At 38.1% G+C, this 15,000-nt stretch overlaps 1 protein-coding gene across 4 annotated transcripts in view; it reads right to left on the reverse strand.

Moving 5' to 3' along the window:
• LOC108709943 (neurobeachin) overlaps positions 1–15,000 on the reverse strand; it is a 444,274-nt gene that overhangs the window by 285,118 nt on the left and 144,156 nt on the right. For all 4 annotated transcript variants that reach the window (XM_018250245.2, XM_018250244.2, XM_018250243.2 and 1 more), the window contains exons 14-20: positions 14,267–14,346; positions 11,719–11,781; positions 9,031–9,128; positions 7,248–7,340; positions 6,674–6,782; positions 2,009–2,090; positions 1,534–1,657 (exon numbers count right to left, since the gene is read on the reverse strand). In XM_018250245.2, coding sequence (XP_018105734.1) covers positions 1,534–1,657; positions 2,009–2,090; positions 6,674–6,782; positions 7,248–7,340; positions 9,031–9,128; positions 11,719–11,781; positions 14,267–14,346 — 649 coding nt within the window. The remainder of the gene's footprint in view (positions 1–1,533; positions 1,658–2,008; positions 2,091–6,673; positions 6,783–7,247; positions 7,341–9,030; positions 9,129–11,718; positions 11,782–14,266; positions 14,347–15,000) is intronic.

A 15,000-nucleotide genomic window follows, 5' to 3' on the forward strand; every position in this document is an offset into this window, starting at 1 on the left:
GGGGGTGCCTAATATTTGGCACCCCAAGTGCAAGAAGACTTTCCTTCTCCTTTATACTATTAATCCTTGAAGAAAATACACTACTATAATAAAATACCGCTTTTCTTTTAACCCACCTTTATATACCTCTCAAATTACTCTTTAAAGGAGAAGGAAAGCTACGGAGGGATTTTATTGCCAATAGATTAGCTACAACAGTGCAAGCTAGAATGCTATATTTATTCTGTAGAATGTTTTACCATACCTGAGTAAAAAGCTCTAGAAACTCTCTGTTTGTTTAGGATAGGAGCTGCAGTATTAACATGGTGTGACATCACTTCCTGCCTGAGTCTCTCCCTGCTCTGGGCTCAGATTACAGTAGAGAAGGGAGGGGGGAAGAGGAGCAAACTGGGCATGCTCTTGCCCAGGGCAATGAGGTTTAAGCTGAAGGCAGGAAGTCTGATACAGAAGCCCATGTATACACAATAGAAGGAAAGAAATGCTGTGTTTCTTTTGACAGGGGACTCAGAGCAGAACTACTTTGGGGGTTTACTGGTATATTTAGATGGACCTTTCTGATAAGGCTTACTTAGTTTTAACCTTCCTTCTCCTTTAAAATAACTGATGCATTTAAAAATATAAGCCACAGGCAGTGGTGGAATTGAAGTTACTGGACCCCACAGCAAAATTATTTTAGAGTCCCCCTAATTATTGAAACTGCTTATATGCGAGTTCCTCTCTGGTCCCCCAGCAGTTGCAGGATCTGCTTCATCTATAGTTAGAGCCTTGATAACAGTCACATTTCATATGAAAACCAAATGAATCCATAAAACTACAACTATAATGTTATGTCTCTACCGCCCAACTAGATGGAAAGGGAGAAACGAATTGTAGTTCCTTAGCAATGGTAGCTCAGTCCATGATCAGAAAGGAAAGCAGCTCATGGCTAGAGATGACATGAGGAACCTGTAGCTCACCAGCTGCTACCAATATCTACATCGGAGATTAATAACCAGTATCAAACCACTAATCTGAGCAGCCCAGAGTTTTGGGGTTTCTGGGGAAAACAGTAACAGTGCACTGTTATAGTGTTACTCTTGTCTCATGAACAAGCACTTGCCAACAATCTCCTCAGTGAGCAATTACAGGTATGGGACCTGTTATCCAGAATGCTCGGGACCTGGGGTTTTTCCGGATAATGGATCTTTCTGTAATTTGGGTCTTCATGCCTTAAGTCTACTAGAAATTAATTTAAACATTAAATAAACCCAATAGGCTGGTTTTGCTTCCAATAAGGATTAATTATATCTTAGTTGGGATCAAGTACAAGCCACTGTTTTATTATTACAGAGAAAAAGGAAATCATTTTCAAAAATTTGGATTATTTGGATAAAATGGAGTCTATGGGAGACAGCCATTCTGTAATTTGGAGCTTTCTGGATATCGGGTTTCCGGATAAGGGATCCTATACCTGTATTATAAAGAGCGGTTTATTAATACACATTCATATGCATATTTTTGTATATGTTTTATTGGAGAAGAGTATTTCCTTACCGTCGATTCTCCCGGCTGTTGCTGAAAAGCTTTATCATATCCGACAAAAACAGGCGCCGTACTTCCATTAGCTCTGAGCTTGGGGTGGAATTTTTTAGCAGTGTTGCCACCACCTTCAGAATCACTAAAAGCAAAGGACATTTACAATTATATAAGAGAAGTTAAATATAAGTGACAGAATCTTGTGTTATTCAGTTATGCTACATATCATAATGAAGACTATGGATTTAACAAATGATCTGCCAAGCTTAATAACACTGTTATTAGGAGCAGTTCCCACAAGCGATTGTCATAGGATCAAATAAAAGTGATGGATTTGAGATTATTTGACAAGATCCTACATTGAATAAATAACAGGCTTTTTATTGAATGTACATATTTTTTGAGGGACATATGTGGACCTTGCACATTTTGTTTGGATTTCCTGGTGTAAAAAACGTCATCATTAATATAAAAAACAGCAAAAAACACTTACTGGGATTCTGGATTTTTACTGTTGAATCTGGCTCTGGGTGAGGCTTATGCACAACCTGGGTGCAAACTTGCTCTGTTAAAATCTGAAATAGAAATAAGAATAAAATAATAATTAATTTAAAACTACAATGCAAGTTGACAACTATAAACCCCTCAGTTCATAGAACAGAAACCAAGAACCAGCCACATTCACACAATCCTCAGCCAGGGCCAGAAGGAAGAAGGCATTTTGGTGTGATTTGAGAAGAATACTAAAAGTGAAACGAACTGTGAAATCTGAGATTCGCCAGGTGAATTGGTTGGATACGGTACAGGGACATATATGGACATACAGTCTAAACATGATGGCCATGTTTCTTCTCCTATTATGAAGCTTTAAAGGTCCCCTTCATTTTTTTGACACAAGCCTTGAAGAAAAGCAGAAAACTTGGTCTGGAGCTTGTTACTTCTAATATATAATATGTGGAGCAAAAAGAAAAAAAATAGCCGTGATACATTCTTTTGCCATGTCCTTTGCCCACATCTGCATCTGAGTTGGGATAAAGATCACCATTTGCATCTGATGAGCTATAAGTAGAATGGATGAATTCTATTAAGATTTCTCTCTCCCCTGGGTTCCATTTTACTTCATTCAGTTTGATCTTGATTTGAACATGGACAGACATTGAAGGGGGTTATTTAAAGATAAGCAGAGTTTTATTTTTCATCCACTGGTAATTCATAATAGCTCTCCCTTCCCACAACTGATGAGGGATCTCCTATCCTATCTAAGGAAGCTACATACTATAAACCTAAGAACCTAGGCTTGAAATTGTTCTAGACCAGTGTTTCCTATAGCATGGGGTATGACACCCCTAAAGGAATGCAGCAGATGAGAGCGACCATCCTGAAGGCCACTTTGGCTCATGTACCGATGGCACCTGACCATAAAAGTGGGCATTAGAGCGAAAGTTCATTTATAGCTGTAACCTTGTTATGAGCTCATGCCGGGGGGCTTTGTGAGCCCAAAAAGCTTGTTTTGCCTTCAATAAGGAATAATTATATCTTAGTTTAGATTAAGTACAAGGTACTGTTTTATTATTACAGAGAAAAAGGAAATCATTTTTGAAAATGGGAATATGGTATAAACAAACAGGGAGGAAGCCAATACGGTGGGGAAAACCTTGCTGGTTACCAAAGGCAGTGTTAAAGGAGAAGGAAAGCTACGGAGGCATTTTATTGCCAATAGATTAGCTGCAATAGTGCAAGCTAGAATGCTATATTTATTCTGTAGAATGTTTTACCATACCTGAGTAAACAGCTCTAGAAGATCTCTGTTTGCTTAGGATAGGAGCTGCAGTATTAACATGGTGTGACATCACTTCCTGCCTGAGTCTCTCCCTGCTCTGGGCTCAGATTACAGTAGAGAAGGGAGGGGGGTGGGGAAGAAGAGCAAACTGAGCATGCTCTTGCCCAGGGCAATGAGGTTTAAGCTGAAGGCAGGAAGTCTGATACAGAAGCCCATGTGTACACAATAGAAGGAAAGAAATGCAGTGTTTCTTTTGACAGGGGACTCAGAGCAGCACTACTTTGGGGGTTTACTGGTATATTTATATAGACCTTTCTGATAAGGCTTACTTAGTTTTAACCTTTCCTTCTCCTTTAAAGGAACGGTTCAGTGTAAAAATAAAAACTGGTTAAATAGATAGGCTGTGCAAAATAAAATAAAAAATGTTTCTAACATAGTTAGTTAGCCAAAAATGTAATGTATAAAGGCTGGAGTGACTGGATGTCTAACATAATAGCCAGAAAACCACTTCCGGCTTTTCAGCTCTCTAACTCTGAGTTAGTCAGCGACTTAAAGGGGGATCACATGGGACATAATTGTTCAGTGAGTTTGCAATTGATCCTCAGCATTCAGTTCAGATTCAAAAGCAACAGTTATGGCCTATGTGGCCCCCTCTCAATCACTGTTTGGTTACTGCTTGGTCACCAGTCAGTGGAAACCAAGAGAGCTGTAAAGCAGGAAGTAGTGTTCTGGCTATTATATTAGACATCCAGTCACTCCAGCCTTTATACATTATATTTTTGGTGAACTAACTATATTAGAAACATTTTTTAATTTTGCACCGCCGATCTATTTGCCCAGTTTTTATTTTTATACTGAACAGTTCCTTTAACACGACAATTACTTCATCTAACCCAATGGCTTCAAACGAAGAATCTAAAGTGCTATGGAAGTTATTTTTAGATTAATGCCTCCGATTTCCGTTCTTGTCATTCAATATATAATTGCTGCTGACATATCTGGGTTCTTAGTACTTTCTGTGCATCTAACAAAGTCTCAGTTGGCTTTTAAAAACTGTGATAGGGATCTGGGATTAATCATGCAGACCTGTCATGTGAAGAGGCATGAATACGTAAGCCAAGTGTTACTTTTAATGTATTTTAGTTCTATTCCTGCAAATTGGAGATTCTCTTTAAGTTATCCGGTTTGCTATTACCTAGCTAAATCTTACCATCTGCTTTTTATGTCTTTTTTTTTTTTTTTACCTTCACTCTACAGGCTGAAATTAGACAATACATTTATAGATCTGTGAGATACAGCCTGCATAGCAAAAAGGAAATGAAATCCAAACTATAATCATTCGTCCAGAGATCAGCTCTAGGTCTAGGAGCCTCATTCCATTGTAGAATCAGAGAGATTATAAAAATGATTAAAAATTTTTGCACATGGTTAAACTGTATGCATTTTGAGCAATCAATGCACTGAGCAACCTACTGCAACTTCCTCCACTAAAATTTGGTAGAGTATTCGCTCCTTTTCCATACTCACTTCACTTCATGCACACCAATAAAGTTGATAAGGGCAAATAAATCTAGGAATTAAGTTTTATTCCCCAGTTGATAATAAACATGTATACAAGAATGGAACTGTTAGAGCATCCAGTTCTACGTCTACAAACATTGTGCGGTGTCTAGTAAAGTAGAGGAAACATAAAGTATTTTAATGTAATCAATTTTGTGCTAGAAAGTATGTACTTTTTCTTCTGACACAGGTCAGTTAAGAATGGTTTACATCACTCTAACAAATGGCTTACTGGTCCCAGTATTCCCAGGAAAAGCCACGATGATCAGATCACTGTCTCTTGCTGGTAGTTATTTGAACATCAGGTAAATGGGAAATGTGCTCTGAATGTCTGCCTTTGCAAGACATAAGCAGAGAACCCAAAGCACAATTGTTTTAACTAGCGGCACATAGCAATTTCTTGTGCATTTAAAGTGTAAGTGGTACAGGAAAGGTACAGAAATTGTATGGCGTGACCGTATTCCTTTATAAACTGTGCTGTTATAGATGTAAACCATGAGCCATGCTCAGCAGGACCGCCAGCAGGTATATTATAAAATCACTTAACCCAGAGCCTGAGCATTCATTCAGAGCCCAAGCTGAAAGTTGGGGAGCTGGCCTGCCATTTTATCCCTGCAATTGTGCATTTAAAAACTTTCAAGTGCGTTTAGCATGCCCTCAGAATGAAAATGTGAACATCAATCCCCGGGAGCAAGTTTATTTACAGAGCAGCAGAGACAGGTGGATGATCTGCTGTCAGGGATTCTCTCTTAACTTCAACCAGAAGAAAAAAAGAAGCCCACAAAACTGAGCCTGGATATAATCCCACTGCAACATACCACGATGGGGGGGTTTGTACACGTTTTTTCTACACAAGCAGAGCAGTAATGTAATGGATTTGCCTACAGTTTGCCTAGATTGTAGGAAGAATCTTCTGCCTCACGTGCTAAGGTGGACCCTGGCCTTTCATAATGACTGGAGCCTCAATCAGAGCAGAATGAATATAAATCTATATAGTCAGAGATATCCAAATAGACTAATGAACTAAACTCAAAGAATTTCTCAAAATCATTTAGCATGGTGGGGGCTGTAGTCCAGCAAGGAGGACGATCATTCCTTAAATAAGGGCTAAACCAACATAGCCCCAAACAGTTCTAATTTAAAACTAGATTAATCAAGTTTGTATAAACAATGGACAAAGGCCATTAATGTCTAGATGTCACAAAACAACCCGACCTCCATTGTTTTTCAGGTAAACCTCACATGATTCAAAAATCCAGGCTGCTGCATAGAAAAAAAAAGGACATAAAGGACCCTGGGATACATTTTCTATTATTCCTCTTAGACCTCTTAGACTAGACCTCTTCTTGCTTGGTGGAAAGTTTTTCAAACAGTACAAGAAGCACAACACAAATATGGAGGGGCCTGTACTTATAAAAGGAAGAACAACTCCTAGGGTACTTAGAAGCATGCTGCCAATAACCTGCATTAACAAATGAATAACCCTGTGCAAATAGTGTTGTAGTTTTGTTTTTAAATATGAGCAGACCTGGCACATTCACATATGCTACACAAGCTACCATAGAATTTTAATCCCATTAATTACAATGTGCACGGCTGTGAAATGATGATAATTAGGGTAGGGAATCCCCCGTTGAGAATCATTTAATGCTCGCAGTTATTGTCAGAACGCATTCTCAGAAGATCAGAATAAAACCAAAAGGATATTTGCTGCCAGCCTAACAAAGCCATACATATACAAATATACACGCAATACTATGAACTATGGATATAAACTACTGACTGAAGGATTCCTATTAGAAATACAGATTTAGGTACCTCATATAACGTGTTATACGTTGTGACTGTTAAAGTATTCGTATGGAGCATCAGCCTCTCTCCGAGCAGAGTGAATAGACTGTGAGTGTGCATGATCTCAACCTTCCGTCTGAAGGGGGAGATAAAATTGGTTAAATGAGAAACAATTAAACAACATTAGACTTCAAATGTAATATTTTATATGTACTCATGCCACAAGTCTGCTTAATGCAACGCATTGCCAGTAGAGGTATCATAGGTATAACAGTCGGAGTATCCATTTTATGTGTTTAGGCAACATAATATAGGCAACCATTATCCTGATTAGGAAGAGGAGTTTTTATTCAATTAGTTGAAAAATCACAGGTTTTGGAGAACTTGGTCCATTACTCTTTTATGTGATCTTTGTCGTATTTCACACATTCTTCTAAAGCCAACTTTCCCTCTACCCAATTCACTGGCCTGAAGGTCAAATAAATGTGGGTTGTGAAGTTTGGCTACACCTGCTGATTGCGTTGCTGTTCTGATGGATGACTTGCTAAACAAAGGCATGGGCTTGTGCAGTGCTGAAAGTAAGAGGGGGGGGGGGACTTACTTGTGGCCTAGGTGTTTTAGGAAGTATCCAAGAACCTTCAAAGCTTGCACGCGGATACTTTCACTTTTAGAAGCAAGTAATTTGTAGATTACCCTGAAAAACCACAACAAAATAGTTATTCCATCACATGCAATGACTGTGCCCAGCACACAAACGAGACAATTGTAATGGCACATTTGGCCATTCTTGTGCTTCTGGTATAGATGATCAAGACCTTGTGATGAGTCTACTTTTTCATCTACTTCTTCGCTTTTTAACAGTGTATGTGAGAATATGACTTGTTGATATGAACCACTGTATAGTGCAAGTAAACATTGTATAAACTATGCTAAGCACTTTATAAATACAAAAATGTGGATGTTTGAGAAGGACTAGCTACTACATAAAACTTCCCGATTTTGCTCCACTAAGTCAGGCCAGGATTAATGGGCCAACCACATAAACTCGGGCCTAGGGGTAAAAAATTAAAGTTTATTACTTTTTATTATTAGTGCTTTTTTTTTTAATAGAGGTAGGATCAGACATGACTTGGAGTCACTGGGGGTTATTTATGAACACTGGGCAAATTTGCCCATGGGCAGTAACCCATGGCAACCAATCAGATTGCTGCATTCATTGTACTGCTTGCAGCTGGCTTTAAAAAGCTAATCACTGATTGGTTGCTATAGGTAACTGCCCATAGGCAAATTTGCCCAGTGTTGATAAATGAGCCCCAGTGTGTCACTGTGCTGGCAGCACCACAAAAATGGTCTGAAATGGCATCAACAAGAAATCAAACCTTGTGATAGGCTGGAAGAGAACTGTGTTATGCTACATGGGTGCTCCAGTTGGACAAGCCACCCTCAGCAGCTCACACAGGGGCTATTTTTCATACTAACAACATATCCTACGTATGGAGCCAAGTGACTAATAAAGCTTGATAAAATGATAACCGGGGTCGCTTGCAGTCTTCTTGATGTTTTTAACAGGTCAAAAATAATTTTGGACTGTCAGTTATGAATTAAGGACATTATGGTTGGTTATAATGAATTTGATTTTGGTATTTATGCAATCATTTTTTGTGCAGTATGAAATTGTGCATGTAGTGATGAATTGATACATGAAATCTACTAAATGATTTATTGTAAATGTAATCATTGGGAGATCTCAAGTAATAAAAGTGATAAGATTTTGAAGTATTACTACAGAGTGCGATTTATGAGACACCTTTTGAAGTGTATACAGTTTGATAAAATTCTTTCTATCTCATGCACCATGAGCTGCGAAGATCTTCAAAAAAGTAGGTGAGCGCACAGCCATCAATTTTTCCGGTAACGGAAAAAATATTCGCACTGTGAAAAGTTATGCCTTTGTGTGAACAAATTTTCCCTTGCACAAATTTAATATAGCTTTTGCAAACCTGGGAAACTGTTTAGCAACCACTTCCAAAAGGGGAAGGTTTGCGAATTTTAAAGTTTATGCCAGTGCACAGTGAATGTAATAAATGTCTTACTGAAAAAGTTGTTACGTTTGCTCCAAAAGATTACGACACCTTCAAGCACTTCTTAAAAGTGGGCAATGCGCAATTAAAATTCTCAATGCAATAACAGTTTAAGGAACAGTATTACATTGCGAAATGCAAATTATTATTCTTATTTGCGCAAATTATTTTGCTCTTTGTGACTTTTATTACATTCCCCCACTAGTGATCTTCAGGAATCCCCTAGTGCTATACCCAAGAACCATTGCTCAAGCTGTGTACAACTGAAAAACTGGCAGTTAGACTATGTGGTTGATTGCTTACCGTATTCCATTCCTCTGATCGAATGCAGGTATCATTGAGGCTGGGTGCTCGGACATTAGAGCCACTAACAACTGTAGCACATCATGAATATTCTCATCCTGCAGGGAACCAAACAGCAAGATTGCCCAATGAAGCATCAACCACTTTCCTAATGGAGAATTTAATGCACTGAAGCTGTCAACTTCCTATGGTGGTGTAATTACGGCATATCATAATTGTATTTTTTTGCATTAGAAATTACGTATAGGTGAGTTGAAATCTCCTACATATCGATGTGATCTGAGCTACAGTTGAAGAATATTAGACTTAAGCTGGCCATAGACGCAAAGATCTATGAGAGTACCGACATTTTTCGTCCGGCGGAGATCGGTCGTTTGGTCGATCGGACAGGTTAAAAGATTTCTGTCGGCTGCGGGTAATATCTCTGCGTGTATTGCTGACCGTACGATTTTCAGTGGGAGACTGTCACCTGCTTTGGTCGGACATTACTTTCGTCCGATTGCTGTCAGGGGCAGAACATCAGCTGATCTGTTCTTTGTACTTTATTTGATCTGAATGGTTAGTGGCAGGTCGGGAGATGGGGAAGTCCGATCGTACAATGATTTGTACGATCGGATCTTTGCGTCTGTGGCCAGCTTTAACCGGCTCTAGATCTCACTCTCTCTCTCTATGGCCCTCTAAAGGTGCATTAAAATATAACACTATGACTAGCCATGCTGCTCATCTTTCCCGTAATGCATAAATCATATTGTGTTGCACCCAAATCATGACAATTGACCGGCCATACAGCTTACAGTCTTTAAGTTTCAAAATGAAAGTCGATTTTTTTTTTTTCTCTTGACTACAAATTAATGATTTCTCATTCTACTCAGTTTACCTAGAGATAAGTGCACAAAGCAGCTCTCAGTATCCTGTTCTCGTTTATGAGAAAAGGATAAAAACCTTCGATTGTGAGCTGGGGCACAGACTGATATGAAGGGTGAACAATCTCACTTCTCAATATGTTGGCACTATACAAAGAATAATAATTCACCCTAAAATGGAGTGGAAAAACGAGTAAGGACTGTTGAAGCAATTTGCACTCTCCCAATAGGAAAGCTGAAGGGAGATTAGTATGGTTTCTTCATCTCCTATGATTTTCCTGCCAAAGCCTGCTGCTTCATCTTTCCCAAATTACTTGCAAGATTGCTCACCTTCTGTGTCTCTCAGAGGCAGGGGAAGATTGCCTCTGTTCTGCCAAATTCTCATTTGCTGGCTTTTGCTACAAGTTGACAGTTGCCTTATTTCTAACTCAGTCCCACTTTTTTTCTAATAAAATACAGCCATCGCTCCACATCCCGCTACATATCCACTGAGAGACCTGACAACTAGCAGAAGGCAAGGCCCGTTAAGATGGAATTGTAAAGCTAAACAGCTTGTTGACTACATGATTAGGTCTGAACACACAGATAAGGAAACAAACTGTGCGTAGAAAATTGCCAAAATTTCCCAAAAAAAAGGATACAAAACATACTTAATGGAGTAGTACAGTTAATATGTAGAAAGTTTATTGTAAGATATTTTTAAATTGGTTTAATTCAATAAGGTATTTTAATGATTTCGATTTTGGTAGTGCAGTTGTCAGGCTTGATATTTACTACCCTAGCAGCAAGGGAAGGAAAATGTTAAAATATGGATGATAATAATTAGAATAAACCTGAAGCCTCACAGACAATATGTTTTTGGTTGACAGGGTCAATAACACAATAACCAGTTGCAGGCCAGAAATAAGCAGAATAGGAAAGCTAAATAACCATATGCAAAAAGAAGACGCAATGAACACCAGCTGCTTTGAATAGGTCCATCTAACTTTAAATGAACCTCTTTACAGAAGGAGCATCCACACAGGTTTGGTTCTATAGTTGAGGAAACTAAAATACAAGCTAAGAATTGTGTATACAAATGGTAGCTGGTCAATATTTGGACATGCAACTGGTAAAAAGCATATTAGTAGGGGTGCAGGGTGATTGCTGGTGATGTTTAAAGGAAATTTTAAGAAACAACAACAACTTGGCGGTGACTGAAGCCAAAATCAATACCCTTGCCCTTAAGCTCAAGATGGAGCAGCAACTTTTGGTCAGGTTCTCCCCTTAGCTCTTAAAAGGTTAAAGATTTAGAAAAATACTATTAAGTACAGTGCGTTGAGAACCTCAAAGTGGTCAGATTGCAGTTTATAATTCCTTATACACTGCCCATATGACACCTGCAGCATAAAGCCACCGCTAAACGATTGTAGCAGCTATTTTATTTATTTATATTTATTTTGGAGTACGTTGCATATACTTCCTATTGCTTAGGCCAGAAGGACATTCTGATTCATCACCTTATTTCCATGAAAGGACTATTTCCAAAATGGTGGCAAAAGAGACAAAATGCTGCTGTCTCCCTTTAAGAAAGTTCCATGCTACAGTAGACATTATGCCAAAGTGTATTTAAGTCGTTTTGGGGGATTAATGCACATTAAGCCAGTCTGGAGAATATCTTATTACAATCTGAATAGATCTTACTGAAGTAAAAACATGTCTTTTGACCCTAGTCTAAATATTCTGCTTTTTGTCGTCTGTACATTCTTGTGAAAACAGACACAAATGTTCTACTATCCTACGAATGCCCAAACAACTGTATTTGGAAAGGCAAAACAAGACGTACCTCATGCATTGTTAGCAAGTAGTTCAGTATGCTCTGTAGCTCATCTTCTTTCACACCTCGATCCTATAGGTTTAAACAGAAAGAATGGTCATAGAAAGCTATGTACTATACTGCAATAATCCTAGTAATCACTTATATCACTTTATATATATATATATACACACACATACACATATATACATATATATATATATATATATATATATATATATATATATATATATATATACACATATACACATATATACATATATATATATATATATATATATACACACACTGTTATCCAGAATGCTCGGGACCTGGGGTTTTCCGGATAAGGGATCTTTCCGTGATTTGGATCTCTATACCTTAAGTCTACTAGAAAATCATTTAAACATGAATTAAACCCAATGGGCTGGTTTTGCTTCCAATAATGATTAATGATGTCTTAGTTGGGATCAAGTACAAGGTACTGTTTATTATTACAGAGAAAAAGAAAATCATTTAAAAAATGTACTCACGGTGTTGTAATAGAACGACAGTGATATAGTATTGTGCTTTATTGCAATAACATGTAAGGAATGAATTTGTAAAACAGATAAAATGTTCTTTGAAAATGTAATGGTATCCTATTAAAATAAGTTTCTGTACTCTTACTTGGGGCAATACAGTTTGCACTCACTAAAACCCTGTAAGACATGTAGAAAGAGTGCTGTATTGGAGGGCAGAAAAGTTAGATCTGGGTGGCACAGGGGATCTTACTTAACTGGCAGAGGGCTGCTGGCCTCCTAAGGGGAATACAAAGAAACCATTCTTAAAGCAGCATTCCAGTTCTGCACAACATAAAATACTGCCACCACAGTACATATATCACTTAAAACCCTCAATGGCACAGCTGCCTTCCATGAAATATGACATGTCATTTACTTACACAGGTGTCGGACCCATTACCCCGAAACCGGTTATCCAGAAAGTTCTGAATTACGAAAGCCTGTCTCCCATAGGCTCCATTTTATCCAAATAATCCAAATTTTTAAAAATGATTTCCTTTTTCTCTGTAATAATAAAACAGTAGCTTGTACTTGACCCAGACTAAGATATAATTAATCTTTATTGGAAGCAGAACTAGCCTGTTGGGTTTATTTAACGTTTACATGATTTGTTAGTAGACTTAAAAGGGATACTGTCATGGGAAAACATGTTTTTTTCAAAACGCATCAGTTAATAGTGCTGCTCCAGCAGAGTTCTGCACTGAAATCCAATTCTCAAAAGAGCAAATAGATTTTTTAATATTCAATTTTGAAATCTGACATGGGGCTAGACATACTGTCAGGTTTCCCAGCTGCCCTCAGTCATGTGACTTGTGCCTGCATTTTAGGATGGAACTACTTTCTGGCAGGCTGTTGTTTCTCCTACTTAATGTAACTGAATCAGTCTCAGTGGGACATGGCTTTTACTATTGAGTGTTGTTCTTAGATCTACCAGGCAGCTGTTATCTTGTGTTAGGGAGCTGCTATCTGGTTACCTTCCCATTGTTCTTTTGTTAAGCTGCTGGGGGGGGGGGGGGTGTGTGATATCACTCTAACTTGCAGTATAGCAGTAAAGAGTGATTCAAGTTTATCAGAGCATAAGTCACATGACTGGGGGCAGCTGGGAAACTTGACAATATGTCTAGCCACATGTCAGATTTCAAAATTAAATATAAAAAAAATCTGTTTGCTCTTTTGAGAAATGGATTTCAGTGCAGAATTCTGCTGGAGCAGCACTATTAACTGATGTTTTTTGGAAAAAAAAACATGTTTTCCCATGACCGTATCCCTTTAAGGTATGGAGACCCAAACTACAAAAATATCCTTTTAATCCAGAAAACCCCAGGTCCAGAGAGAAAGAAAGTATTTTTAAAAAATGTGGATAAAATGGAGTCTATGGGAGACAGCCTTTCCGTAATTCTGAGCTTTCTGGATAATTGATCCCATAGCGGTACAAGCAAAGTGGAGGAGGGTGAAGTTAGACCAAATGCTAAGACCTTCTCTGTTACAGAGGGTCAGAGTCACAATTGGAGTTGGTAAACACAGCAGCGACTTATACTGTAGCCGAGAACACTGTGTCCAGCAGGGTGAGGTTCATCCCATGTTAATCACTAGCTCTGCTTATAATGAAAGAAGGCAGTAATATAACAGATGAGAACAACCTGTTCAAAAAAAGCCTTTCATATTTCAATGTGGAGTTTTAAGTTATTTTGAATTTAGATTCATTCATTTGGAATAGCCTATCTGCATCATGAATGGATTTAGATCTCACGATGGGGGATGTTTTTTGGAAGTGTTTAAGCTGAAGGCAGACACCCCAGCTCTGACAACTGTACCCACAGAATAGGTTGACATTATAAACACTCAATATCACTTTTCTGTGTAAATTTGAGTGTGTACAGTGTGTACAATGAGTCTCGTAGCAAAACGAGTGCAGCTGGCAGGCAGCAATACTTTTCTTTAGGTGCAAATAAATAAAATGTAGACGGTACAGGCCTGATTTAAAGGTAAATTATTGCTTTAGAAAGATTCCTTACCTTAAGTATGAGCTGCTTCAGAAATAGCAGCATGAATGCTCTTAATGAAATAATTTCTTTCTGTGAAGGCCGGGAACCATCTGAGATAGAGAGAGAGATATTTTATTACTTTTGAGTTATAGGATATCAATACTGTAGATATTAAATTCAGGCAAACTGTCAAATCTTATCGTTTCTTACACTAAGGTTTCTTAACATTATTAGCTATTGTTTCAAGGTTTTTATTTTATATTTTAGGATGCGAGCACACGGAATTACTCAGTCCTGGCTACTACAATAAAAGGGGTAGAAAACGAATATATAGTGTCAAACTCATTTCCCATGCCAACTGTCATGCCAGGTAATAATATAAAGATCTTCTTGTAGATACTGAGATATACACTTGTGTTCAGAATAATAGCAGTCCGGACGTTACTAACCGGATCAGCCACTGTTTTTGATAGAAATGATATTTCTACATGGCAAATTTACTAGTAGGTGTAATAGAGTAATAGAAACCCAATAGTCATGACATGCATGTTGCTGATTCTGCTCAGCTAAAATGATCTCAAATACTTTAAAATAGCAACCAAAACCTGAAAGACATGGAAGAAAACAGAAAACTACCATTCGAATGGATAAAAGAAAACTCAGCCAATGATCAGCTCCAGGAAGATCAAAGAAGCAGTAAAGTAACCTGTGGTACTGTTACAATTAGAAGATGCCTATGTGGGGTAAAACTATCGGCAAGAAGC

This window comes from Xenopus laevis, chromosome 2S (genome assembly GCF_017654675.1).
Source record: "Xenopus laevis strain J_2021 chromosome 2S, Xenopus_laevis_v10.1, whole genome shotgun sequence".
NCBI lineage: Eukaryota > Metazoa > Chordata > Amphibia > Anura > Pipidae > Xenopus > Xenopus laevis.